This window comes from Lepisma saccharinum, chromosome 8 (assembly GCF_977018435.1).
Source record: "Lepisma saccharinum chromosome 8, izLepSacc3.1, whole genome shotgun sequence".
Classification (NCBI taxonomy): domain Eukaryota; kingdom Metazoa; phylum Arthropoda; class Insecta; order Zygentoma; family Lepismatidae; genus Lepisma; species Lepisma saccharinum.
In genome coordinates this window covers 8683775-8711610 of record NC_139236.1, presented here as the reverse complement: position 1 = coordinate 8711610, position 27836 = coordinate 8683775, and the positions used below count along the sequence as shown (strand labels likewise).

The following is a 27836-nucleotide window of genomic DNA, read 5'->3' as shown; positions in this document are numbered from 1 at the left end:
TATTTGAAAATAAGGATAAAGTTTGCCTCCCCTTCACCAAAATAGCGGGGAAAGAGGGGCATTTTTATGTTTTTTTCGTTGAAAGTTGAAGGCCGCGGCCCACCCAACCTCTCTTATTAACTTTGGCGTGTTTATTCTTGCACAGTTGCATGCCCTGATGTTCTAGCTGCAGAACAAAAGTTACCCGAAGTAGATTTGTCAAATAGTCTACCAGTTATAACATTTTTTGTCAAATAAGTGTACAAATTTAAAATTCGCACCAGCTTCCATACGTAACTTTGGAGTCGGGGGAGGGGGGTTCTGGGTGGGTGGGTTTGCTTCCACATGACATTTCAAAGTTTTATCTCAACATCTGTTAGCGTTTACAACCTCACATACAAGTATGAAGGTCCTAAAAGCACATGGACATTTTAATCAGCACGACGGGCCGACTACGCCTATATTTTCTATGTGTCACATGTGACCTATTGGCCGAGTAAAGGTTAATTATGAAGTAATAAAGTAATTAACAAAGACTTGAATTGATTACCACGTGGCCGCGGTGGCTCAGTCGGTAACGCGTCTGACTACCATGCTCAAGGTCCCGGGTTCGATCCCCGGCCGGTTCAAATCCGGGAACTTTTCTAACGGTGGAAGCGGCCCCGGCGCCTACCCAGCGTCGAATAACATGGGTACCTGGGGGAAACCCTGGGGTGCTGATCACATCACCCTCACTCACGACCGGATCAAGAAAGTGTGGGGCGTTACCTCCACACCCCCTATACGCCTTCATGGCGTGGTGCTATGCACAGGGGAACACTTTACCTTTTTTTTTATTTTCGAATTATTATTATTTCGTGGTAACATCTCATTGAATTATCCGTACGTCCGTAAGGCATTTTTAAACAGTGTATTTTATTATTTCATATTAGAATGTGCAATTTGTGCTAAAACTATACTTAATACACTAAATTGTTTCTCAGTATAAGGTTTTCAGCCATTGTGTTAATAACTCTTTTTACAGGTTTAACCAAAATATGATTACTTGAAGTTACAAATAAGCATGCATAACATATTTCCTATATTTTATTGGTAATCTAAAAGTTATATCTACTATCACACGTCTACATAGTGCGATTTCATTCTCTTAGCACCTAATGTCTTTCATATTGTAGCAATTGATTGCATGGTTGTAAAGCATTGAATTTTTAGAACCATACATCCTATCAAATTGCATGGGTCTATAGTTCACATTGTTATGACACAACAGATTCTCGAGTTAATATAGTTATGTCAGACCACTGCTTCACATATAATGTAGAGGAGGTAGGCAGAAATATAAAACTACACATACATTTTTTTTCTAAGAGTTAATCTGTGAACTTTTGAAAAGCACATTAACATAAACTTTGTTCAATATATGTCCGTGAAATAAACCTTTATGGAATTCAAATCGGAAGACACTTTTGAAAATTAAGATTGTATTCTCAATTCATTTTCTTAAAAAGCATACTCTCAAATCCCATGGGCATATTTCAGACCAAGAACTCATCAACTCCAGCTGCAATTTTCTAAATTCACTTCTGCCACTTTTTCAAGGCTGTGCTCTTATTTTCTACAACAGTATATCACCATAATTATCACCATAATTATTTTAATTTCCACACATAAGTAATTAACTATTCACTAAGCGTTGGCAGTTTGTAAATAAAAATGCTACTTATACAACGTAATTTTGTACAAATGTATCATTATCACGATATTATCTTGAATGTGCACAAAGCCTCTCGAGAGCGTCGGAAGTGTGATGGATGGGGTTTATGTTCGCCGAATGTGCTGGCCAAACCATAAACCGGATGCTCTCTTATGCTGTCCTCAAAAATTATGGATGCTGCAGTGCATATGGAAGAACGCGTGCACCAGAACACATCGATGATATCACACATACTCTGTATCCTGATATGTTTTGCCGTGAAGGTACACTTGATGAACACGCAGAGTGGTGTAGTTGCACCCAAATCTATGCTAGCCCACACCGTGAAACCCCGACCATCATATCGGTCTCTGTGGATGATACTAGCAGGAGTGTATCTCTCCGGGGTTCTCTACAGATGTGCACGCGTCTTATGGTACTCTTCAGACTGGATTTGGGAAGTACAGTACATGATGCTACCATGCATGTGTCTGTAAACACTTTTGTCTGCACCATTCTTCCTGGACAGCTTGCAGTAAAGTATACCACTTTCCTGCAGATGTCCGTACGACCATCTCTGTCGCTGCGCCAGTCGCTGGTGAGCTCCCGTGATTCCAGTGCAAGGCTCTTGGTGTCAAATGACGGTCTTCCTAAGCCATTTAGAGGCACATGTGTGTCCTCAAGCTAAGCGTCATTGGACATTGCAGGCTTGTTGAACCTCCTCCAGAGTTGACAAATGGTAAATCTGATGACGTTCATAAGACGCATCTTTACTAGTGACTGATTACAGATGACCTTCTCCCTTACAACATCATCCTGTTGGTAAACTGGGTCATTAACAAACAGTAAAAAAAAATCATACGAGCAATGTAACATTTGGCAACGCATATTAGGTACATAACTATTTAACACTAGCGCTGCAAGCACATGGGTGAACACGGGGTGTGGAGTGCTACTTACTACCTGTGTTCTGTATGTTCATATCATCTTAGATGACGCTGACGAATAAATCTTGTGGATTTGGTGGTGGTGGGTTTAGACACATGGACTTTTTACATAAGCAATCATAATTAACACATTCTTCGTCCCATAAAAAACAATGTCCGTGTGTGTAAAAAGTACCTAAAATAAACAGTTGAACGTCTAGTATTCTTGTTTTCCTGCTTTCAGTTGGCATTGCTCCTCAATTCTGCTGTTAGTGAATGTACTTGGGATAGATGTTTAGGATGAATGCAAGTAGAGACTTTCTATTTCTTTTCGGACCCGAGGACGAGATATCACGGATATCCAAAAGTCAGCCTCACTTCGCGTAGTACATCCTGGTATCTGCGATCTTGTATCTGGTTAGCATTAGTTTCAGAAATTAAGTCACATTTTTTTTGTTAGTGTCTTGTCCCCAATTTCGTTTTAATAAAGGTGCTTTTCCCATATTGTATATGTGCTGACGTTCATAATTTAAGAAACAATCAATAAATCAACAGACCTCTGAAATAATCCTGAAGTAAGCAAGCTGTAGATTTATCCTGATGTAGGACTGAGCTAAGCACTATATGTGCAATAGGCTTTAGGCTCTTCTATTGTGGTATTCTGCCCTTTAGTCTATTAGGCCTACATGTCAGTTCTTTCTAATACGTTTAAGAATGTAGGAACATGCACTTTTTCTGTGTTCTTCGCTGAACAGTACCAGATCTGAAATTAATAATGACCAGCATGGCACATAATGCAAGTTGTTTATCTAAAACAGTGCAAGGAATGGTGAAATTAAAGCGCTAAAACATGGATGTAAGGTGCCATGATAGACAGCAGAATACGTGGTTTCTATTTGATATATGTGCATAGTGAAATAGTACAAGGAGACAAAGAAGTATTCATCAGCAACGTTACACATGTTTATGTAAAGGAAGGAAGTTGAATCGAGTTTATTTTTAAATAGTAAACTAGTCTGAATTTTATAAGGGCAAGTTTTTTTTCAATTCAACTTTTATAATTTACATTTGATGTTTTGTAAAATAATAATAATAATAATAATAATAAAAGGTAAAATAGTTTTATGACTGACGACTAAAATATGAAATCTTACTCTGCACCTCCCACCCCCCCACCTTCTCGCCGATTACCGAAGTGGAAATTTTTGGTTGATTTACTTTGCCGAATTTTGGGGAAGATTTGGGGGATCAACATGGAGAAAATAAATGGGAATACACAAATTATTCTCTTGGGGATGATTTATAAGAATATTCTTAAATGGAGGAATATCATTATCCACGTCCCCCCTCAGTTTGACCACTGATACCCCTCCTGAGAAAAATCCTGCGGGCTCCCTTGACTGTAAGATATAACTTTTATATATGTTATATATCTTATTTCACTCCATCACACGTCAAAGTAGCTGGGAAAAAAATAACACAACAAAAATCCTGCAACCAAGAAACTCCAATGCTCACACTTACACAACGTTATTTTTTCTGCATAAATTATCAAATTAATTAGATATCTTTTTCGCTTCTTTCATTATAAATATACCAAGAACTGTGAAAATCATGTATTTTTAAATCTGTAAAGTTGGTGTTCCCTTGCCATTCTTCTAACGCTCTTTTTAATCATTTAAAAAGTAGTTGGTTTACTGTTTTAATATTGGTTTTATCCAGTAAAAAAAATACATACTCTGTGCCAGATATATTAGGTTATCCATGTAACAGATAATTACCAATAACATTTTCTAGGATTCAATGTTAATGATTTTAAGTTTTCCTTTCTATTTAGTTCTAAATTCTCTTCTCTTTTTAAAATAAATATGGTCAAATTTTCTGAATGACAGCTATTATTGCATTGATGCAGGCTCTTTATGCAACAGTTAAGATATTCATTATGTAAAAATGTACGCAGGACCTCACGTAAAAAAAAACTTACGTTTGGCACCATTTGGCGTCTCTGGCATGTAAGTTATCCACCAAAGAGAATTTCTCTAAATGATTGAATTAAATAAACTTTAAATTTATAGGAGCACACAAGGTGACAACACTGCAGAGTGGATGATGCAATCAGAATAAATGTAACGCCAGTTACAATGTTTAAAATTATGTCCAAAATAGAACGCTATATATAATATTAAAACGTATATTCTTTATTACACATGATATCTACCTAGGCATATTAGTAAGAGGAATAGAATATAAGTACATATAGAATGCCTATATTGTGTAATAATTGTACATTCAATTTTAAAAACTCAGAATAGGTTTTGCAACAGAGGCGTGTATTCCAAAAGGTCATTACTTTTAATCCCCGTTATTCAGTGACAATTTGAAAAGTGGCAGAAGATATCTTTGTTGATAAGTGCATGTGATTAATTCTGAACACTGTTCTTTCTATTTTATGCACGAATATTTCAAATGAGTGTGTTTGATCCAACGTACAAATACTGAAATGAAATATTTTTTCTGCACATTTTCTACAAGCATGGATTTAAGTTTAGATTGCTTGCGGTCTGATATATATCTGACAGTAATTTTCATATTGGCATAAATAGGATAGTCATAGACTGATGTTTCATAAACAATATACTTGTATTGGAATCTTACATTTGTTGTAGACTGAAAATAAACCTATTGCTCCAATTGTTCATTGTAAGTAGAAATGAATTTCCAATGTAAATTAATGCCCAATGCTTCCTTCTTTGTTGAGCACGGTCCCGGCTGCAGTTTGATTTTTAAGGGGGACCAAAAGTTGTGAGAACAATTAGTGAGCTACTTGGAAAAGAATAGTAGCAAGAATGTTTTAGAAAATCGTATAGATGAGTAGTGTCTCGATGTGGTGATTAAACGCCATTCAATGTGTGACACGCCTGACAGTCCTTGGTTTTCAGAGGGTTACTGTTCCAAAGTTTTAGATTAGTTTTTAAAAGTTTGGAAGTGAAATAATAGTTATGAAAGTTTCTTCCTCAAAGTTCTCCACGTATTAACCGTCAAATTAAATATTTAGAAAACTTTTCACTCATATAACTGGTATAATATCTTTTAGCTAATGTAAGTTGAATATAAATATAATAATTTGAGTCGAGTAAGTATTCGAAAAATGTGTATATTTTAATTCATAAGGATTAACCTATGACCCCATATTTCTGTGTTCATGTTACGTTTTTTCAAAACATTGAAATACCTTCTTGTTGTTGACACTAAAATTACTATTCCTACTGTGTATAAGAAACATTTCATATGACTCATAAATCATATGTGTATTTAATATATTTTGTAATGTATATTATTAATACATAGAAAATTATACATATTAATTTTTACAGGCACACACAAACAGACAGACATATAAATTATGCCCCACCAAAGACATCAGCCTAGCTATGTTCCTGGGTGTATACATCTTAGAAAAAATATTCATTAAAATTTGACATTCCATTAGGCGAAAGAAATGAAAATCAATATTGCAATTTCATTCCTTTCAGAGAGCACTACTTCTCTGCAGTGAGATGGGTGAGTGCCACAGAGGTTGGAGTCGTCTGGATGAACAGGGCACAGAACATGTCCTTCATCACCATCTGTAAGAGCCCTATGTGGTACTGCCAAGAGGCAAGTTCCATTCCTTGAGGAAATATTAGTATATGTTTAATTCTATCTTTTAGTAATTACAATTCCTCTTTCATCTTTATACTCTCAAATACTAAGCTGGAAAATTTGATTTTTTCTCAAAATGCAAACAACTTGTATGTCACTCACAATTGTGGGTGCGATAACACAGACCTGCGAAATTGAAGTTGTTGAAAAATACAAGAGACGTGTTCGCTGAGTTTTATGTTATTGGGTGTGCTGATTTCGAAAATGACCTCCATTTTTTTCCATCACGTCAGGATTTTCTGTAAAATCGATATCAATATTTTTGCTAAAATCCTATGTGAAAAGGAATTTTCGCGAACAATTTTGCATGCACTATCTGGCAACAGTGGTTTTGATCCATTTAAATCTATGTAAAATCGATGCTCGGTGATGCAAATTGATTTATTGGCAATTGATTTTATTTTTTATAGGTTTAAATGGAAGAAAACCACTGTTGCCAGATCGCACGAGCCGCCTCTGGTCGAGAGAAAAACACAAACTTCCCTTGCGTTTACACTTTTTACATCCCATTATGGTGAAGTTTCTAGAAAAAAAGCAGCAACGTATTATGTTCATTTGTGTTTATTAAGGTAACGTACATAAAATAGACGATTGACCACGAGGAGCAATGTATGTGTACATGAACGTTTGACACAAATTGTAAACTGAACAAACAACAAAACCAAACACAAACAAAGTTTATATTTACGTACGTACCCTTTTGCCTTTGAAACTTCTTTTTGACGTTCTTCTTTTATGTGCAATCTCAGGCCTCTCTCGTGTTAACATCCAACAGTAGTCGGCGAGCATGTTCTTGTCCCATCGTCCTTGATATTTGCGCTCCATATCTTTAATATCTTGGTGGAACCTTTCACCCTGTTCTTCGCTGACTGCTCCTAAATTTTCGGGGAAATAGTCCACATGTGAGTGAAGGAAATGTAGTTTAACACTCATGGAGCAACCCAACGCTTGAAATTTGTCCAGCATATTCATAACAATTGCTTTATAGTCAGGATCCTTGTAATTCCCCAGAAATTTACTGACCACATCTTTGAAGGCAACTCAAGCTTCTCTCTCCTTTGTTGTCATGCTAGTCTCAAAGTCTTTATCCTTCATGAGCTTGCGGATATCTGGACCAACAAAGATTCCCTCTGTCAACTTGGCTGCGGATAAACCTGGAAACTTTTTGCACAGGTATTTGAAACAATCGCCATCTTTTGGAATAGCCTTGACAAATTGCTTCATTACACCTAATTTGATATGCAACGGGGGTAACAATACTTTTTTTGGGTCAACTAAGCTGTTCCGAATCACATTCTTGGTGCCTGGTTCAAGATTTTGTCTTTTAGCCCATTCTTTCTGGACCCAATGTTGAGTCTTTGCACGGCTGTCCCACTCACAAATGAAGCATGGGAACTTTGTATATCCACCTTGTTGACCAAGAAGCATGGAGATAACTTTCAAATCACCGCAAATGGTCCAACTGTGGTCGGCATATTTTATTTTGTTGAGGACGAGAGCCAGGTTTTCATAGCGTTCTTGTAAATGTACCGAGTGTGCAACTGGTACAGATGCATACCGGCTTCCGTGATGAAGAAGGACAGCTTTCAGGCTCCTTGTCGATGAATCTATAAATAGCCTCCATTGATCTTTATCGTAGGTGATATTAAATTTGCTCATCAATCCGGGAACATCAGAACAATAGACCAGGTTCTCCGCTTCCTCAAAGTACTGAACAAAGTTCTTTTCTCGATTCCTGTACCAATAAAACGTGGTTCCTTTGGCCAATAAATGTTTTTCTTTCAATCTGGAGCCCAACAATTCAGCTGCCTCTTTCGAAAGACCCAGATCTCTAGTCAGATCATTAAGTTCAACCTGAGAGAAGGGCTGAGGTGAATCGCCTCCAGAGGGCTTATATTCGGTATCGGAGCCTTGGCCGTCTGGATGTTCCGAGTCTGAAGACTCTGAAGAGATGACTGGTAATTCAGTTGGAGGCAAAGGCACTGGCACATCAGGTCCATGAGGAACGGGGCGTATGGCCGAGAGAATGTTCTCAGGATAAGAGATTAGCTTGTGATTTTTTCGGTTATACCCACGGACATGGCAGGCACAAAAGTAACAGTCATCACAGTGGTTCCTCGGCTCCCTCCATGTCGTAGGAATTCCAAAGCGTAAAGCAGTCTTCTTTCCGTTGAGCCATAAGCGTAGATCATTGAGACACTGCACACGATTTGTCCTGGTCTCCGAGTTTCATGCCAAAATACGAAAGATAAAGTTTTCTTACATAGTTTGTAATGCTCCTCATGAAATGTTTAAGAGCACTATATTCGCCGCATATGTAACAAAAGTCATCTGGCATATTTTCACAACGTCTCGAACTCGAAACCATGGTTCACGAAACGCACTGAGGAAAACACCAGTTTCAATTGTTTTTGTGATGCAGTTTCCACTTGTCACTGTATCAGCGCACGCACGACACTACACATGAAAGACAAATTGAGACGAACTTACAAATTTCCACGTCTTTTATCTTACTATGAACATGGTAAGTACATGATCTGCTGGGTTAAAGAGCGATAAACTGAGTCCCTCATGAGGACATCTGTTTTATATCGTTTCTGATGCCTCCAGACAAGTCGCGAGAATTCAGTCTTAGGAATAACACGTTCAGGATCAATCCAGATAAAGCTCGACACAACTGGAAGGTGACTGCCGATTACGCTGGCTTAGCGAGCGTTCCTGCACAGTCGGCGAACCAAGATAAGGATTTTCGCGACGCTATTGGTCGAGAGCGATTGCGACAGGGAGGGAGGGACGTCGATGGGGGGAGTCACCGAGGGGTAACGTTTCACCACGGTAGAATGATGGTCAGGCAGGGAGGAAAGATATTCCATGCCTAAACAACATATTAATGGTAAATGTTCATACAAATCCAAGTACAATTAAATTTTTCAAGAAATCGTGACGTGATAGACATTTTTCTTTATTTTTTTTTTAACTCAGCACCACAAAATACATAAAGTTCATCTATCACTTCCCTTGTATTTTTTTCATCGCAGGTCTGTGTAATCAGTTAAAGTTTTGATGTTTCATATCTTTATTCGGTTATTGTGTTTCGATATAATTCCTACACACAGATATTTCTAAAAACGATTGAATTTAAGAAAACTTGAGAAATACTCTTGCATTCAACGAAGTATGGTATTTGAATTTGTGTTACCTTACGTCACTTTTTCCCTTTTTATGTTACTCAGAACAAATGTTATGATCGACGATTAGAGGAGAGAGAAAATGATAGGAAACTCACAAGTGAACAGCTTGCCCAGACCAGGACTAGAACCCGTAGACTTTGGTGACGAGATCGTTAGTAGATTATTCAGTTATTATTTTATTGTTGATGGAACATACACGTACATGCTATGTCTACCACAACATCAAAAAATTACTAATTTTATCAAAATTGAGAACTCGATGTGTCAGTAAGTGTCATGAAATGAATCTCCAGGTTCAAAATATAGAAATTAGCATACGTTTCCTCTTCCCCTATTTACTTACAGATCAATTTTACATGTATCAAAGACATTACTTTTGTTCACTAAGAGTTAAAATTGATCCTCCAATTGAAAAAATAAATTTATCTCAGAAGGAAAGCTAAGTAAGTGTATTATCACTGGTAAAGTGTTTAGAAACTTATATTATTAAAATAAGTCGCACAAGTCTATCTTCTCACTTCCCTCAAGACTTACCACGTGGTATGATTTTACACAAACTAAGGGAAAATTCACACCGAAGCGATAGGCGACACGTGTTATTTGGAAACGAACCAATTAGCAGTAGTGTCATGACAGGCCGCAGAAGCGTCGCCTGTCCTTCAGTGTTTATTCTTCCTAAAAGATGCACATGCAATTACTGAAACATTGCTGTGAATATATTGAAATTACATTATGTAATTACTCCTAGATAAGTATAATTTGATTGATTGATTTAGATTATTTGATTATTTAACTTTACTTTTAAATAATCACAAATATGGGTATGAGTAAATATATGATGAAATTGATAAAAGATCTCTCACAAAGAACATTCGTGCCCAGGTCAGAATTCGAAAAATTAGAAAAGTAGCGCGCAGTGATATGCAGGTCGGCGGGACTTGTTCTGTTGGGCTCTATAAATAAATTAATATTTTTATTATTGTTATGTAATAGAATTGTTTATGTTTTATTATGTACTAAATAAATATTTAATGTATCTTGAAGATGGTTTGTTTGCCGAGGAATAAGTTTCTCTACTCAAAACATTACTTGGAATATAATAATTATAAATGTTACCACTCTCACTAACTTGACTACTTTCTGGTTGCAGACGTATCGTATTTCCACAGAGGGTCGTGGCTGGGTGAGTATCAACGGCGCCCCCATCTTCTCCTCCGACGGGAACACCTACGTCACCCTGGCGCCAGTGAGAGACGGTAGCGCCGGGTTCTTTCAACACGTGAACATTGTCAATATCCCGAAGAAGCGCATTCTTCCGGTGACACAAGGAAGCTATGAAGCCACCAAGATAGTCGGCTGGGACCAAAAGGAAAATATTGTGTAAGCAACAAACTCACATACCTTTAGGTGGCAACGGAGCTCAGGGGCACAAACCACAATATCTACTTGTTTCGTTCCTTTGCAGTTGTCTTAGTTACCAAAGTATTCTAATTTTGTGTAACTGATGTTCTTCTGTTTGAAGCATACATTTGGATGAGGCTAAGAGGTTGAAAAATATTTTGAGATTGGCCTTCTTGGTTTCTGTCTTTATTTATCTTCTCTCTCGTGCTTCCTCTGTTTGTCTCTCAATTCTTTATTTCTCTTCTCTTCTGTCACGTGCTTCCCCTGTTTGTATCTCAATTCTTTGTTTCTCTTCTCTCTCTCGTGCTTCCTCTGTTTGTTTCTCAATTCTTTACTCCTATACTCTTCTCTCTCGTGCTTCCTCTGTTTGTTTCTCAATTCTTTATTTATCTTATCTTCTCTCTCTCTCGTTCTTCTTCTGTTTGTATCGCAATTCTTTATTCCTATTCTCTTCTCTCTCGTGCTTCCTCTGTTTTGTTTCTTAATTCTTTATTTCTCTTCTCTCTCTCGTGCTTCCTCTGTTTGTATTTCAATTCTTTATTTCTCTTCTCTTCTCTCTAACGCTTCCTCTGTTTGTTTCTCAATTATATCTCTTTAACAAACTTCCTCTGTATTTCTACCTCATTCTATTTTTTATCGTTTTGAGTGTGATATTATCTTGAAAAAATGCTCGTAGGCATACGTGGGATATAATATAAAAATAATATTTTATTGGAGCCAACAACGAAATTAGCAGTTTTGGCTCGTTGTGTAAAGTGTAAAATAGAAGTATCGAAACACATAACAAAATGTGCTACAGCAAACATTAAATTTTACCTAACCAAAAGTCGCTTAGAAACTTGTTATTTCAATAGTAGATAAAATCGATCACTGACTGATCATCTCCGCAATGAACTTTTGTAATATATTTGTGGTAGATAGTCTCAGAAAATGTCTATTTCTTCAAGAATGAGAACTAACAAACATGTAAATATGCGTAACAATATTTCTGTTTCTGTGTACATTCACTTGTCATTTTACGTAGTCTTTCTTTGATTGAAATTAAACATAAATGTGCTATGGTAGGTTCATTCAGAGTATTCTAGTCCAAGTTCCTTACATAAATATCTTAAATGTAAGTCTTATACAGTCTCCAGTCTGTTCAAGTGTCTAGTAGTTGCACAATCCTGTAAGCCAGTTTTTGGATAATAATTGTAGAAAATATAAATAAATGAAATAATTAATAATTTGATGAAATGCACGCAATCGTTACACTTAATTGTAAACTCATTATCTTGTACTTAAGTCAGAAATTTAACAAAACATAATTTTATTAAATCAAGCTTACTTTCAATTCACATGTACTCATTCTAAGTGTCTAACAATCCATTTGACTTGCAATCACTTGTTTTAATAGCATTTTATATTTATATATGAGAGGCTGAAGTCAAGATTCTTTATGAACTTGAAATTCTGTTGTACTCAGAATATTGGAGAACATTTGTATTTCTCTGGTTCTTGTATGCTCAATGACGATAATTATTATTACATTATTATGCTAGATAAAACAGGTTGATTAGTACACAGTTAAAATGGCGCAGAAAAAGAGAATCTAATGATATATTCGCATGTTATTTGCTCAGATTCGAACAGTTGTTTTGGTTTACTACACTTTGTCCCAGCTATCTGTGGAACAGGCGAACGAAAAGAAGTCTCTGCGCAAGAAGTGAAGCGAGATGCCTCTACCAATGACCACGTGAGAGGAACGGTATTGCGTGGAGTGCGACTGCAGCTACGAGCCTTCGCAGCGCCGTGTGCTACTTCGCTCTGCCCACTCGATTTCCTCCCCTTCTCTAATGCTATGCGCGACCTTGCTCCATAGATAACTGGGACAGAGTATAAGTGTTTGGGCATTCTCAAAATATTCTATGGTTTAAAATTGCTAGTTTTTGTGACCAAAGATGAGTTAGATGATATATTTATTTCAGAAACAAATGAACTTATTAAAAGTTTAAATAACCATATATTTCTAAAAAAAAATATTTGAAAGTTAATATTCTCAGTATTGGTATTTTCATTTTGTGTATTAGGTTTTAATATTTCAAAACCTTGAACAGCCATTTGCAAACTGATGTATATTGATTTTTTTTTTTTACATTTGAACTTTGTTTAAATAAAAGTGGAGATCAATTCATCTTTACAAGTAGTCAAACGGTTGGGCGAAACTACAATATGTGTTGAAAAATATTTTCTTGTATTTTCATGAAAAAAATAGTAAAACCGATAAAGTAAATTAATTTTCATATTATCAACACTTATGAAAATCAAAATTATATATAAACAATACCGTTTTATAGAAATTTTAATCAGGTTAACAGTTAAGGTTTACCAATAGTTGTCCACAAAACAATAAAAGAGGAGAAATGTCCTCAAATTAAATTATTAATTCTTTCTCTCGTCTTATAGAAATAACAAAAACCGACTGTAATTCCTACATAAGGTCAATAAGAACAAGATAATTAATCATTACTATTTAAGGGACGTACCCTAAGGTTAGGGGTAGAACATCCGCAGGGTGAACCTCGCCCTTTAATAAAGAAAAATTGAAATTGAAATTGAAATTGAAAGACAATTTATTTCGAATAGAGAGGAAGTTACAGAAAATGATTGACAAACAAATGAAAAAAGCTTAATAACACAGAATGGTCAAGAGAAACAAAATGAATAACACAAAAAGCCAGTTAATTAACATATAATCAAATTTTTTGACAATTAAAAGTAAAAAGAACAGTAATACAATTAAGCTGCTGCCCTTTAACATCAAGAAAATTTTAAAAAAGCGTACCAAAAAAGTACCAATTGTAACTTGGTACTAGCGAAGTGGTATCAAGTTGTGTGCAACTTCATTTTTCTTCATCAAAAAAAAAAAAATGAAAATGGGAATGCTGTATATGCATCTGACTGTGTGCAACCCACATTTCTCAACTGAGATTCAATCATATGTTTTTTGTTCGAGTATTGCTTGCCATTGTTCTTGGTGAAGGTGAATTTCATTTAAATGAAATCTGAAAAGTACGTAAAAATGAATATTTTAATTACACTATAATTGCACAATAATTTAATGTATATGTATTAAATTTTCTTTAATGTTATTTCTTCAGTTACTTTCTTGGAATTCCGGAAAACAAGACTGGCCAACTACACCTCCACAACGTAACGACGAACCGTGCTGTTACCGTGAAAGAGCCTCAGTGCCTGACCTGCGCCCCGGAAATAGAGGAGCCCGAGCCAACCCCAAAGCCAGCGAAGGTGAAGAAGAAGAAGAAGGGGAAGGGGAAAGGAGGAAGGCCGTACAACCCGATGGACATCCTGTGGAGACCGTGCCTCTACCACAACGCTATCTTCAGCCCGGGTCTCACCTACGTGGTGCTGGAGTGCCTGGGTCCCGGGGTCCCAACAGTGACACTGTACGCCACCAAAGGGTTTCAGCTGCTGATGACGTTGCAGAACAATACCCGGCTGCAAGAAAGAGGGTCGGAGATGGCGTTCCCCCAGGTGAAGGCTTTCCCTGTGCAGATCTCCAAGGGGTATCACGCGCAAGTGAGGCTTCATCTACCACCCGTGCTGAGGGAGGATGAAATCACCACTTACCCCCTGGTTGTTAAAGTGTGAGTATCTTATTCTAACAAGTGTCTTGTCGTTTTCTCTGAACCAGAGCAACAAATGAATGCTAATGATTAAGTAAGGAAAATTTTTGCTGCAAAATCTCGAAAAGAGAGCAATTTTTGTAGGACAAAAGCCACTCTTATCATCAGGGACTGAAATAAGAGTTATGCTTTTTAAATCATGTACTTTTCTCGGAAACTGATTTTCGTGGAGATGAAATGACATTAATTCTCGAAAACTGAACTCAGACTGTTGGACTTTTGTCCAGAATTGATTGATTTGATTTATTTTACTTTGAGTTTCTGCCACTTTTGTCTAATTGCAAAGATGAGGTTGGATGATGAGAAGATGAAATAGATGAAGGATTCATCACTACATGTGTAGTGCACGACGCAAGTCCCAAAGAGGATTATACTGGCCATGGGCTCAGACGCCAGAGCCTCGCCAGTCTTCTAAATGCAATCTAGGTTGTACTACGTGGAAGGGACGTTAACATTTGGGTGTCCTCTCAAAGGTCAGCCATTACACCCCGACTTGTGTCCAGAACTCGTATGCCTCAAGATGACAGTAGCTTTAGCTCTCTAAAGCTTAAACTCATGTCCAAACCTCACCTAACTGAAGATAATAGAGACTTTTACATCCTCAAGCTCTTATCCAGAACTTGTTTAATATTTCTAATTATAAAACTTGCCTACCCGTGTTGTAGACGCATGAGGTTACAGTTATATACTTCCAACTCTATTTGCCAATTTCACAATATTAAACAATGGTTTCAGGAGACGGCTGCGATTAGAAATCATGTCCCTCCTATCTATTGTATTTTGATAAGAAGGAAATTCTATAAATATGCTTCTTTCATTATTAAAGCTAATGCTAAAATTTTGTAATAAATAATTATATATACACAACTAAAATTATCATCTCGGTGTGTTCGATGTATGCCATACCCTGGGAGCCTGGAGAATATGAAACTTCAGTGTCAGAAATTATTATGCGTACATATTCTTCAGCCTTGGCTATGTTCAGATGGGCAATACAGTAGTGCATATCATTTCGTTTGCTCGATAACTTCCATAGCTCACCATAGACAACGAATTGTCACGAACAAAACTAGCACATTTGGAAATATTCGAAATTCAACTTAAGACTGTTTCTAATGAATCTAGGGCAATTGTGATGGCGGAAAATTGCGATGAAGCCAAAATCATGGACAATTGCGATGATTTTGACGGTGAAGGTCATTTTACAAATTAATGGTACGACAATTGCGACGATCAGGACCTAACCTAACCTAACCAAAGGTGCCACAGAACTGGGCTGTAGAAGGTTGGGAAAAAAATAGGTGGCTTGGAAGACCGCATACAAAAATTCATGATGTTCTGGCGTGCCTCAAGAGCCAAGCAGAATACTCCAACATCAAGTACGTGCGGATGGAACTTAATCTAGAAGGTCAGAAAAGGAAGAAGCGTGACATTAGAATCGACGAGAGAGTTGGGACGTGTATTCGCACATATGAGGAAACGGGTGACTTCAAGAGGTGTCTGTTGGCTATAGCACATGTTCAAAAATTTGATTAAACCAAATTTCCAGCCGAAAATATCAATATTTTACATACTTTTCTGGTAAGAGTTATTCTATGGGGTGTTAAGTCACCCTTCAATTTGATAGAAGATTTAAAATTCCATCGCAATTGTCCACCCGCCCTTTCACTTCTGTGTTCATCGGAATTGTCTACTGTTTTTAATGAATCTGCACTAATTCACAACAGCCTTTCACAACGGATAACTCTAATTATTGATAGTACAAAGTAACCGAACTGATTTTGATCAATGGTAGTACACAATACAATCTTTTTTATTATGATTGTAGTTTGAAAGCAATAAATTCCAGAATCCACTGTCATTGATCAACCAACTTTAGATAAATTCAATGGAATGTGTTGTCTCAGTATTCTTTCCACAGTATTCAGCCTGAGGATCACTTTAAAGAGATACTCTTCAACTACTATCTACCAATATATGCTCAAAAAGACTTGAAAATTACGTTACAAAATAAATTACAAAATCCGATGTATGTTAGTTCCAGAAATACTGTTGAAACTTAGCTAAAACATGGACCAAATAAAAGAAGCTCGCTCAGTAATAAGTAGAAGAAGTTGAACATTGAGTTGTGTTTTCTGAGTCTTTGCACAAATATAAAATATTATTTTTAAAAATTATTGTAATAAGAAATTTAAAAGACGCTGCTCGATCTTGTTGGATTTTAGCGGTTTTACGAATCTTATGTCTCACCCGAGGAATGTTTATAAATTAGCCATCACGGAAACTATATGAAGTTGGCTTGCATCTAGCCTCATCATTTTACTGACAGTATTCTGTTATTTTTTTCACATCAATATGTAAATGAACTTAATACTAGATCAAGAATATAGAATTGGATATACATTACAAACTAGGGTAATCTATACAGGCTCATTTTTATGCAAAAATAATGTAATTCATAACTTGAAAACATACATCTTCACACAACGCAGCAAAATAAGCAAACATCGACATTCAAATATATAGATATTTATTAGGTAAATGATACCACATTACAAGGTTCCATTACAGCATACATAAGTGACCACACATACAGTTTGTGTGTTTCGGAATTTTACACATATGCTTTGCTGTAGTTCTTTATACCAAAATATCTTACTCCTTTCTCCATTGTGTGTGTATGACTCTCTTGAATGCATAAAAAGTCATATCATACATATCTAGGGGTGTAAGGTGTGATCCTTCCACGTAGTACACCCAATTGTCAGCCTCACTTCCACGTTGTACACCTTGGACTACAGTTTGCACACTAACGAGGCTCTGGCGTCTGAACCTGCGGTCAGTATAATTCTGTAAGACTGTGTTTCGTCCTTATGTGTACGGAGTGCCTCTTTACAGTATAAGCTTTCAACCGAAGTCAGAATATTTTAATATTTTAGTTGTACGACATTCCAGTTGTTATTGAACCCCGTATAATGTGACAGGTTCAAAATAACCCAAGTGCTGACGCAACCGAAACTTTAAATTCAAATTCAAATACATGTCTAGGTGCGGATCTTTTTTCATTGAGTATTGTAGTGATTGCTCATTCTCCACATGGCAGACTTCTTCACAAAATTAGTTCGCGACCTTGGCACATGAACAAATTCAAACTTTGGGCTGGTTCTTACGTGCAGAAGACAATATTGTAAATGCAGATACTTATTATTTACAATTTCATGTATCATGTTAATCAAATTTAAATTACATCTGCCTTCACGTTTTTCAAATTCAAGTAATGGTGTGAGTTTTGGATAGTCAGTGTTTGTTTTCTGTGAATTTCAAGTGTGTTAAGAATTTTGATTCGATCGCTTACATTTCTATTATATGTTTGTCCAGGGATTGCCGCATCACAAATGCATATTCTATGACTGAACGGACAAGAGAAAAGTATAGAATTTTTAATATATTTTACATTCTTCAGGTCTTCTGCACAACGTATTACAAAACTGTTATATTAAATTAAGAGTTATAATTTATATTTATATGATATTCAATATCCATATTCTACAATTAGTAGTTGTTATCTATCTGGGTAGATTCTCATTTGTTGTATTCATTCATAATGATTTCATTAAATATAGTGTTGCTCACGAGACGAGACATTTCCCAAAACGAAGTGAGGCACAAGGTGGGATAGGTTTTAAAATTCTAGACGAGACTGAATACCCGTCTCGTCTCTTCCTCGATACGAGGCACAAGACGAGATGGTTCGTGAAAAGTCTCTTCTTGTATCGAATGTCTCAAAAATGCAAACAAAGTATTTAATCACTTGCAAATACAACAGTGAATGAATACCTACTGTTATTTCTCTTATTTTTAATATTCTTTCAAAAAACATTGTTACTTTCCATTTGTTCATTTTTTCAATTTTATGTTTATTTACCATAATATTATTTCTAAATTCACTTGTTTTAGCAGAGCCTGGAATTTTAATGACAATTTCTGAGTAAATAATGTACTTGCTTTTTTAAAAGTCAATGAAAATGTACAGTGGGTAAATATTTCCATAAAAGTTTTAAAATGTAAATTACTTCTTGTTTAAAAATATTAAACTTGTACAATTTCAACCTTTCAGTTATGGTGGACCAGGGACTCAACTTGTAACAGAGAGATGGAAAATTGATTTTAATACCTTCCTAGCCAGCAAAATGAATTACATTGTAGCTGAAATAGATGGCCGTGGATCAGGCGGTCAAGGATTCAAGATAATGCACGAGATATATTACCGCTTAGGATCTGTTGAAGTCGAAGATCAACTGGAGGTTGCTGAGTAAGTAATTATCTTGCTAAATCATCTGCAAGTGCCCTGCTACATAATGTACATTAATTTTTAAATTTTAATATGCAGACAAATACATAAATATTAACTCTTATTTTGTTGTGAACTTCAGACATGAGACCCCTTTATCATTCTTTACTCCGTTAGAGTATGTTGGTTAAACAACAAATAAAGTATTATTTTTAAAAGTGTACCTATATTTTTTTCTAATTTTACATTTATAATACTAAATACATTACAGAATTTTAGAAGAATATCACAAAATAAGTATATGCAAGGAAAAGCCAAATGAAAACTTAATTTTTTTTGTATCTTATCTAGTAGATTTCTGTATGTAGGGTTGCACAAGTTTGCTTCATTTTAGCACAGACCTATTGCTGATCTACATATATTTACAACTTTGAGTTAGTGCCTGTGTACCTTAAGAAGAATAAGTCTTTGGGGTGCACATGCAGTCACTTATGAGGCCTGCGAACTGAGGCCATTGTTGAACTTTCTCCTCCATTAGTAAACTTGCTGGTGTGTTAAGCATATTCAGTTTTCATTTGCAGAAAAAATTCTGTAAGTTTTAGGCTGACAGGGGCAAGAAGCCACTGCTCTTTACTGGTGCAAGTGTGTATAGGAGCCGCCATCTTTAAATAACGAAAATGGCGTTTTGAAGCTCACTTGAATAGTCTTGCAGCCTTGAGGTCCTTTTGAAAATAATAGCTTGTAAATTTGAGCTGTATACAGTCTGTCCTACAATTATTATTGCAAATTTTTTTGCCGATGATAACCAATCCAATGTATTGTGGTCTAATTAAAGGCAAAATACTCATAAACTTCTAGGAATCGTTGTTCAGCGATTATCAACAGTACGGGGGGCTATTCACGGGATGTTTACATTTATGTGCTTCCTTGCCGCGGCCGGGAACTTTACTTCCCGTATTCAATAGAATAACATGGAGTTCAAAGGTGTAAAGGCAATGTCTTAAGAAAAGGCGACAATCATTGTGTGGATTGTGGTTCCAACACGAAATTGGGAACAAATATTTTTTTTTCTCGGGTATATATGCATAGTTTTCAGACAGATCCGATAGGGAAAAATCAGTGAATTCAGGCAGTAAAGAGAAAAGACTGGACAGAGACACGAGCGAACAGGCTCTATAGCCGGTGTCGTGTCGTTTACGCCGAGTCATTTGCGCCGAGGGTTCTTATCGGTTCATTTCCACCTTGACATATGTCAAGACCATCCTTGGCTGGTTTTCCCACAATCCAGAGTGTCATCACCGCCGCGCGCAAGTGTTTATGGCCACATGGGGCATAGTGCATAAAGTGGACTTAAAACATGAAATGAAACCTATCTTTATGACGTTACACAGCTGTGTTTACGCTGAAATGTTAAACCTATCCACAGAGTCAAATATAACTTTTCTTTACTTATTACACAGGATTACTTGTAATTTTATTCCTCAACACATAATACATAAATCAGCATCAGCCTATTAACTATTAATCATTTATCGTTAATCGTCAAAAAGCATTGTAAATACAGTGTTATTTTTGCAAACATTATATAAGTAATAGCTACGTATATAAACACAATATTTCGATACACTTGCACAAGAACAATACAAATGTTATTTGAATTCTTGAAGGTATGCAAGTGCTCGAAGTCATCCTCGAAGATCGCCGGAGCTTCTGTACGTCGAAAGAACACACTCAACACATTTGTCCATTTCGATGTATTGATATTTTCATATTCTCAGCCATCTTGTCGTCTCTTACAAATCTCAGTTTTACATAAATACTAATTTCCAAATGTAGATCCCTCATATATACTTTCATCTTACATTCATTTACCAATCACCTTCCTTTTCAATCGAAGATAAACACAGCTATAGCTGGGCAACGTCATAAACACACGTGCGCGCGGCGGTAATGACACTCCGGATTGTGGGAAAACCCACCAAGAAAGGTCTTGACATATGTTGCGGCGGAAATGAACCGATAAGAAGCCTTGGCGCAAAGGACACGGACTCCTATCGCCGACACTACTTCACGGGAGTAATTTAAATTAAAATATTTTACGTGTTTCCAAAATCATAATTTTCTAACACACAAGTGTTCACTATATTTAAAAATTGAAACTGTTTATAATCATCCTGAATTCCAAAAATTATAATTTTATAATTTAACGTAATCAATGAAAACGTTATTAAAAAAAATTAAATAACTTCTAAAGTCTTTTCTTGAACGACATGCAAAAGTTAATAATAAAATACAATAACTGTGCATTTCAGTATTGTAACTGTTTTGCTGGATATGCACTCGAATAGCATTGATAAATAAATAAAAATAAATTTAGAATAAAATTTGTTTATTTCATTAGTTCAGTAATTATTTATTGTATACCATTTACAACAGTTGTTATATTTATTACTATTATTATTTCTACTATTCTACTTTTATTACTGGCCTTTATCCTCTACAAAAATTTCTGACGACGCTCTCTCTAAGCCGTATGATAAAATTAAAGGGACTGTGTTTGACTAAACAATGTCGAAAATTACACATTTTTCTGTTGCAAAATTTAAGTATTTCAATGTTTATAATTGAAGACTAAAATTGGTAAACGCTGTAAGTGCTACAATAATTCAAACACCGTTTTCCACGTTAAACTGTGAAATGTGCCATGCTTTATAATGTGGTAAACGTGAAATGTGACTGGTAGCCATCAAGAAAGTGTGGGGCCTTACCCCCACACCCGCTATACGCCTTCATGGCGTGGTGCTATGCACAGGGGAGAACTTTAATTAGTTAGTTAGTTAGTTAGTTAGTTTTGTAGCCCTCTAAGTAGTTCAAAGGGCGTGTAAAGAGGTCACTAGTGTGCACGTTCATACGGGATGATGTGCGGAACGGTAAGCTTTATTTCAACCTGCAGAAGTGTTAACACGAAACTGTTCGTAGAAGATCAACATTGCCTTGGAAAATATTAGTATTGTCCCTTATATCTGCATCCAAAGGATCCGGGAAATTGTTAATCTTTTCTAAGTACATTTGTTTCTCTATATCACTTAAAAATTTCAAGTGATCCATTTTGTATCCGATCTTTTATAAGAAAATAATCTCGGTGACGAGCTGCATTCCACTTGTTTACATTGAAAAATTGCCCAAACCGGAAGCTCTTTCCCCGCCATCTTCAATCGAATTGTCTGATCGATTATTTTTTGTTTAATAAGGAATAACCCCCATAATATTTATGTCTTATCTGTTACAATTATTGTAAGCCTTCTTATGGAGCTATAACAATGTTTCCTAATGTTAATAGTGATTATTGAACCCTAGCTATGACATTATAGCCACCAGATTCCTAAACTCCCCGACTGAATTCTTAAAATTTATGTGTAGAGAAAAGTGCAAAACTGTAGACGTCACACATTCCTTGCAGTTAGGTAATTGACATCTTTACTTTATTGCTTATTTTGTTATGTGAGATGTTATTAGGTGTCATGTTCGGAGAATTGACTGCTACAATTATTTTTCTTACCAATTAACCATGTGCCCATGTGGTCGTGACAATAACGACAAAATTCCATTTAGGATTTGTTGAGATCTTATAAATCAGATTTGTGATTTAGAAAGATACGTCATTTTATTTGCTGTTAATAAGAACATGGTTCTGTGCATCACATATTCAATTGTTTTTTAAGTTATTTAGAGCTTGAGATTTGTTGTAAGTCCACTTTTATGCACAAATATGCTAATTGGGACTGAACCTGCAGTTTAAAGTGTGATTCTTGCCACTATGGCCTTCAACGGGTATCAAACCTTGTATGTACCCTTGGTTACAATGCGACGACATTACCACCACACAATTGGAGAGGCTCCATAGTTACTTAAAAGCCTGCAGACAGATTAGTGACAGTAATGGCCATAATGCTAGTCGTCTCTCTGTTGACTATTACCTAACAAGATTAAGGGAAATATTAAAGAAAACTTAATCACCATTCTTTTAATTGCATCCACAACGCAGATACCTTCATTGTCTCCCACTAATTAATACTATTTCTTGAGAAATTATTACTATATATTCTTCAGGTCCTAATTGTAACTCACAAGCGACAGATTCAGTTAGACATAGTAGTGCAATTTCCTACGATAATATTTCAGTAGCGTCAATAACCAGCAATTTATATAGTAATAAACTGTTTGAAACCTGCTTCCGGTGGTTGGCCTATCCAGCATATTCGAAAATAATTTTATTCATATATATTTTTTAAATATATATCTGTGTGTATTCTGTAACAAATAAATATAAAATGTTTTCTTATTTTTTAATAAGTAACCCTAGAACGTGGTTCCGGGTTCGATCCCTGTAGGGAGTTCCAAAATATCAGTGTTAGCTCAGCATGGTGAGGACAATTGTAGAGCTAATTGAAAGATATAGTAAAGGGCTCCGGTAACGAAACCAAGAGAAGAGCGACAATGGGACTTGGTACACTGACCCTATGAAAAGTGGCTTGGTATAGAACTTGACCCTCAAAGGGTTATTGCACCACCGAGTTCAGTTCCCGTGTTAGTTGCCTATTTCAACTTTGTTACCTAGGCACTTTATGTAGATAGCTAAATACGTTTCTAAGATGAAAACATTGTTGCTGAACACTAACACACAGGCACACTCTCAACCCTAACCTTGTAACGTGTAGAAAAACGTGTAAATGTGATAAATCACTTCCCCTTCGTGTCTTGACACTTAAAATACTGGATTAAATTCATTTTTTTGTTTAAAAATATGCATATTACACATTAAACTTTCATTCACTTTAAACACTCACAAAGACAGACCACAATTTTCAAGTAAAACTTAACAACTTTTACATAATAGAAGTTACACGCACAAACTCTCTAGGACTATTGATAAATTCAGAGCTAACAAGAAATAATCGCACCGATATTCTAGTAAATAAATTGAGTTAAATGTGGCACATGATGAGAGCAGTAAGAAATATTATAAATAAGAAAACAGTACTCATGCTATATCATGCTTATGTTGAATCAATAATATGCTTTGCTGTACTTGTACGGGGATACTCACCAAAGATAAAGGAGGTTTTAAAATGCAGAAAAAGATAGTAACAATTATTGAAATTTTGCCTAGCTTTACATCCTGTAAACAATTATTTACTACACTAAGATTTCTGAGATTCCCCTACAAATTCATTAGAGAAACACTAAATTTCATCCATTATCACCAATCAAAATTTATCAAAATCTATGACGTACACAGATACCAAAGAAGAAATTCCCACTGTTTTCATCTGGAGACACATATAAAAAAGCCCTCAATAAACATAATTAATCATAAAGTCTTGTAATGTACAACAAATTACTTCAAAATTTCAAATGAGTGAATCTCATGGACTTGAAGAAAAACTGTTGATTGTTGTTTATTTGGTGTTTTAAGTCCACTTTATGCACAGTAAGGCTAATCGGGACTGGACCTACAGTTTAAAGTGGGATCCAAACCACTTGTGCCTCCCCAAACCCGGTACCCCTTGATTACAAGGCGATAGCGCTACCACTGAGCCATCGGGGAGGCCTAAAAAACTTACTAAACATGATTTTTATTCTGTAGCTGAATATCTTGATACACAACTGTAAGGGGATTCATTCCACTTTATTTGAATATAATATAATGTGTGTGTGTGCATAAGAATGTAATGATACCATATATTGTTAAAAATATACTGTAGTTAGTTCCTGTAAAATTCTCATTTTAAGAAAATGATATTGTATTGCTTTCAATGTCAAAAATTATGTAATACTGACGAAACAATGGATTATTGTAAATCTAAAGGGTGAATAAATTAATCAATCAATCAATGACACCAATATTATTTATTCCAGGTATCTACGAGACAACTTAGACTTCGTAGATAAAATGAAAGTCGCCGTGTGGGGCTGGAGCTATGGGGGATTTGTGTCGGCCATGGCTTTGTCTCGGGAACAAGATATCTTCCACTGTGGTGTATCTGTTGCTCCTGTAACAAACTGGAAATTTTATGGTAAAATGTTCATGTTTTTCTTAGTGCATTCAAATTATTTCCAATTTTAAACATATCATTTGCAATTGAAATATTCAGTCTTTAGTGCCTTCATATATATGTATCAGGTTTATGTTTACCTATATGTAAGCAGTAGTTAGAAAAGAGCGGGGGATATTATAAAATGTGCAGGGTTTAATACTCGGTGAAAGTGCATAGTGGTTGTGATCCCATTTTAAACTGTGATGGAGTCCAGATTCGCAAATACATTTCAAACGAAATATATTTTTTGCTTATATATACACAAATATTTCGAAAATGCTTTTAAGAATACTTTGAAAGGTTGTTTGCTAGTCAGGGTCTTCTGTAGTGAGGTTAGGTCCGAAAATACTTTTTTTTCCCATGATATTGCTTCTCCGTCTGTCTGTCAGTGTCTATTATCAATATATCAGAAACCGCTAACGCTACTGATTATCGACTAAAATGGCTTTATGCGTATTAATTGATAATTCTCCTCTAATTCTATTTTTTTTCCCGATAGAATCATAATATTGATGTTCTATGGAATGATATCCGGCTTTGAAAGCCGGAAAGCAACGACGATTGGACACGCATTGCCCAACGAAAAACTGCTTGTTAGTATTTGGTCTTCAAAGGGTACATGCAGCACAGGGTTCATTTTTTGTTTGTATGCTTAGGGAATGGTGTATATACAGTAAAATAAATATAAATGCACTTGAACCTTTTTCCATACTAAAATTATTGGGGCAATATTAACAAGTGAAAATGACATTAAAGAGGACATAACAGACAAATCAGATTATGTTTGTTACTTTTCTATCATCCTATTGTCTGATATTAAGACATTAAGTTTTCATGTAGCACGCAGATCAGCGGACACAAAAAAGCGTCATGGAAAAATCAGATGGATTCCGTATTTTGCACAAACTTCTACATATGTCCAACAGCCACCTTACATCTCTCTTGACAGTCAACTTAAGCGTAAAAAGAAAAAGCTTGTGCTCGTGGTTCCAGGAATAGGAAGGAGATGTGTCACAAGGACGTGATACTACGTCATTCGCCTCCTCAATGAAACTCCATAAATACTTCTTATGCCCATAAACATGAATGTCCTATCTAATAGAAATATTTTGATATTTAAGCAAACCAGGCACCTTCCAGTTTTATTATTTGTTGGATCCATAATGTTTTAATTATTTTTCCTAATAGTATTAGTTTTATTTTAGGTGAATTTTAGTGTCTGTAATTTTTCCTACTTTAGGTTTCATGTCTTACAAGAGTCAAATGAAAACTTTAAAAGTGCAATAAAAATTGTAAGGCAGAATGTATACAGCTCAAATTTACACGAGGTATCAACTGTTATATACAAACCGACCTAAAAGCTGCAATACTAATCAGCTTCAAAACGCCATTTCTTTATATTTTAAATGGCGCCTCCTATACGCCTTGCCCTATGTCAGTCTAATATTATAGATATTTCTCGTCAAATGAAAATTCAATATCTCTGTGCATGCTTACCACACCAGCAAGTTTATTAATGGAGGAGAAAGTTCTACAATTGCCTCAGTTCGCAGGCAGATGGGAGGAAAGGCAGAGGCTCATATGTGACTGGCTGCACATGGACCCCAAAGAATTCTTCTTCTTAAGGTATACCAGCACTAATTCGAAGTTGAAAATATATGTAGACCAGCAATAGGCACGTGCTAAAATGCAGCAAACTTGTACAACCCTACATACAGAAATATACTAGAAAAGAAACAAAAACAAATTAAGGTTTTCGTTTGGCTCTCCTTTGTATTCTATTATCAACATGCATTTCTTTTCCTACTAGATTCGGCCTACACCGAGAGGTATATGGGTTTACCAAATGTCACGGCAAACTACAAGGGTTATGACGAAGCTGATATTACGAAGAGAGCTGAACACTTTCGTGGGAAGCAGTTCTACTTGATACACGGCACGGCAGACGACAATGTACACTTCCAGCAAAGCATGATGCTTTCAAAGGCACTAACCGACAAAGGAATAATTTTTAGGCAACAGGTAATTAAAGAACATAAAATATTTTATTATTTTATATGTGCCACTTGAGTGAGTTCACTACGTTATTTTTTACTTTTATTAATCATTCTTTACGATTCTCTGAGTTAAATGTGAATGTGAGGATCAATCATTATTAAGTTATAGATATAATCCTTCTCCTTCTTCTTCTCCTATGGCACTGCAGCCCGATATCGAGCCCTGACCTCCATAATAGAGCCCCTACATGCTTCTCTGTCTAAAGCTTTCCTCCTCCAATTTCTCATTCCTAACATTCCTTTCACACTCTCCTCCACTGCCTCCATCCATCTTCTCCTGGGTTTCCCTACAGATCTTCTACCTCCTATTGTACTATAAACCACTATCTTGGGTATGCGATGTGCATCCATTCTTTGGACATGTCCTGCCTACTCTAGTCTTTTAAATTTAATAAAGTGGGATATACATAATTCTTTTTATATATGGTACTATTCATTGTTATATCGTAGTCTTCATCCATCCCTGTCTCTTACTGGTCCCCATATTATTCTCATAATTTTCCTTTCAAAAGAATCCAGGTACATCTTGGATTTCGTATTGAACGTCCATCTCTCGCTTCCATAGTATAATGTTGGTCTGATTATAGATTTATATGCTTTAACATTAGTTTCTGTGTGTACTTCCCTGGTTTTGAATATCGACAATAGGGAAAATAAACTTTGTTAACTGATTTAATCTTCTTTTGATTTCATAGCTTTCATTTCCATCTTTATGTATTTTTGCTCCCAAATATATAAATTATTCTACTAGGTCATTTCCTACTGATATTGTTTTCCTTGCATATATGCCTTGGTCTTTCGACTCTGGATCA

General features: G+C 35.9%; 1 protein-coding gene across 1 annotated transcript in view; it reads left to right on the top strand.

Moving 5' to 3' along the window:
* Dpp10 (Dipeptidyl peptidase 10) overlaps nt 1–27836 on the top strand; it is a 283634-nt gene that overhangs the window by 237079 nt on the left and 18719 nt on the right. Inside the window, exons 9-14 of the mRNA XM_083126292.1 lie at nt 6132–6255; nt 10642–10871; nt 14033–14539; nt 18696–18890; nt 24789–24946; nt 26778–26989. Coding sequence (XP_082982418.1) covers nt 6132–6255; nt 10642–10871; nt 14033–14539; nt 18696–18890; nt 24789–24946; nt 26778–26989 — 1426 coding nt within the window. The remainder of the gene's footprint in view (nt 1–6131; nt 6256–10641; nt 10872–14032; nt 14540–18695; nt 18891–24788; nt 24947–26777; nt 26990–27836) is intronic.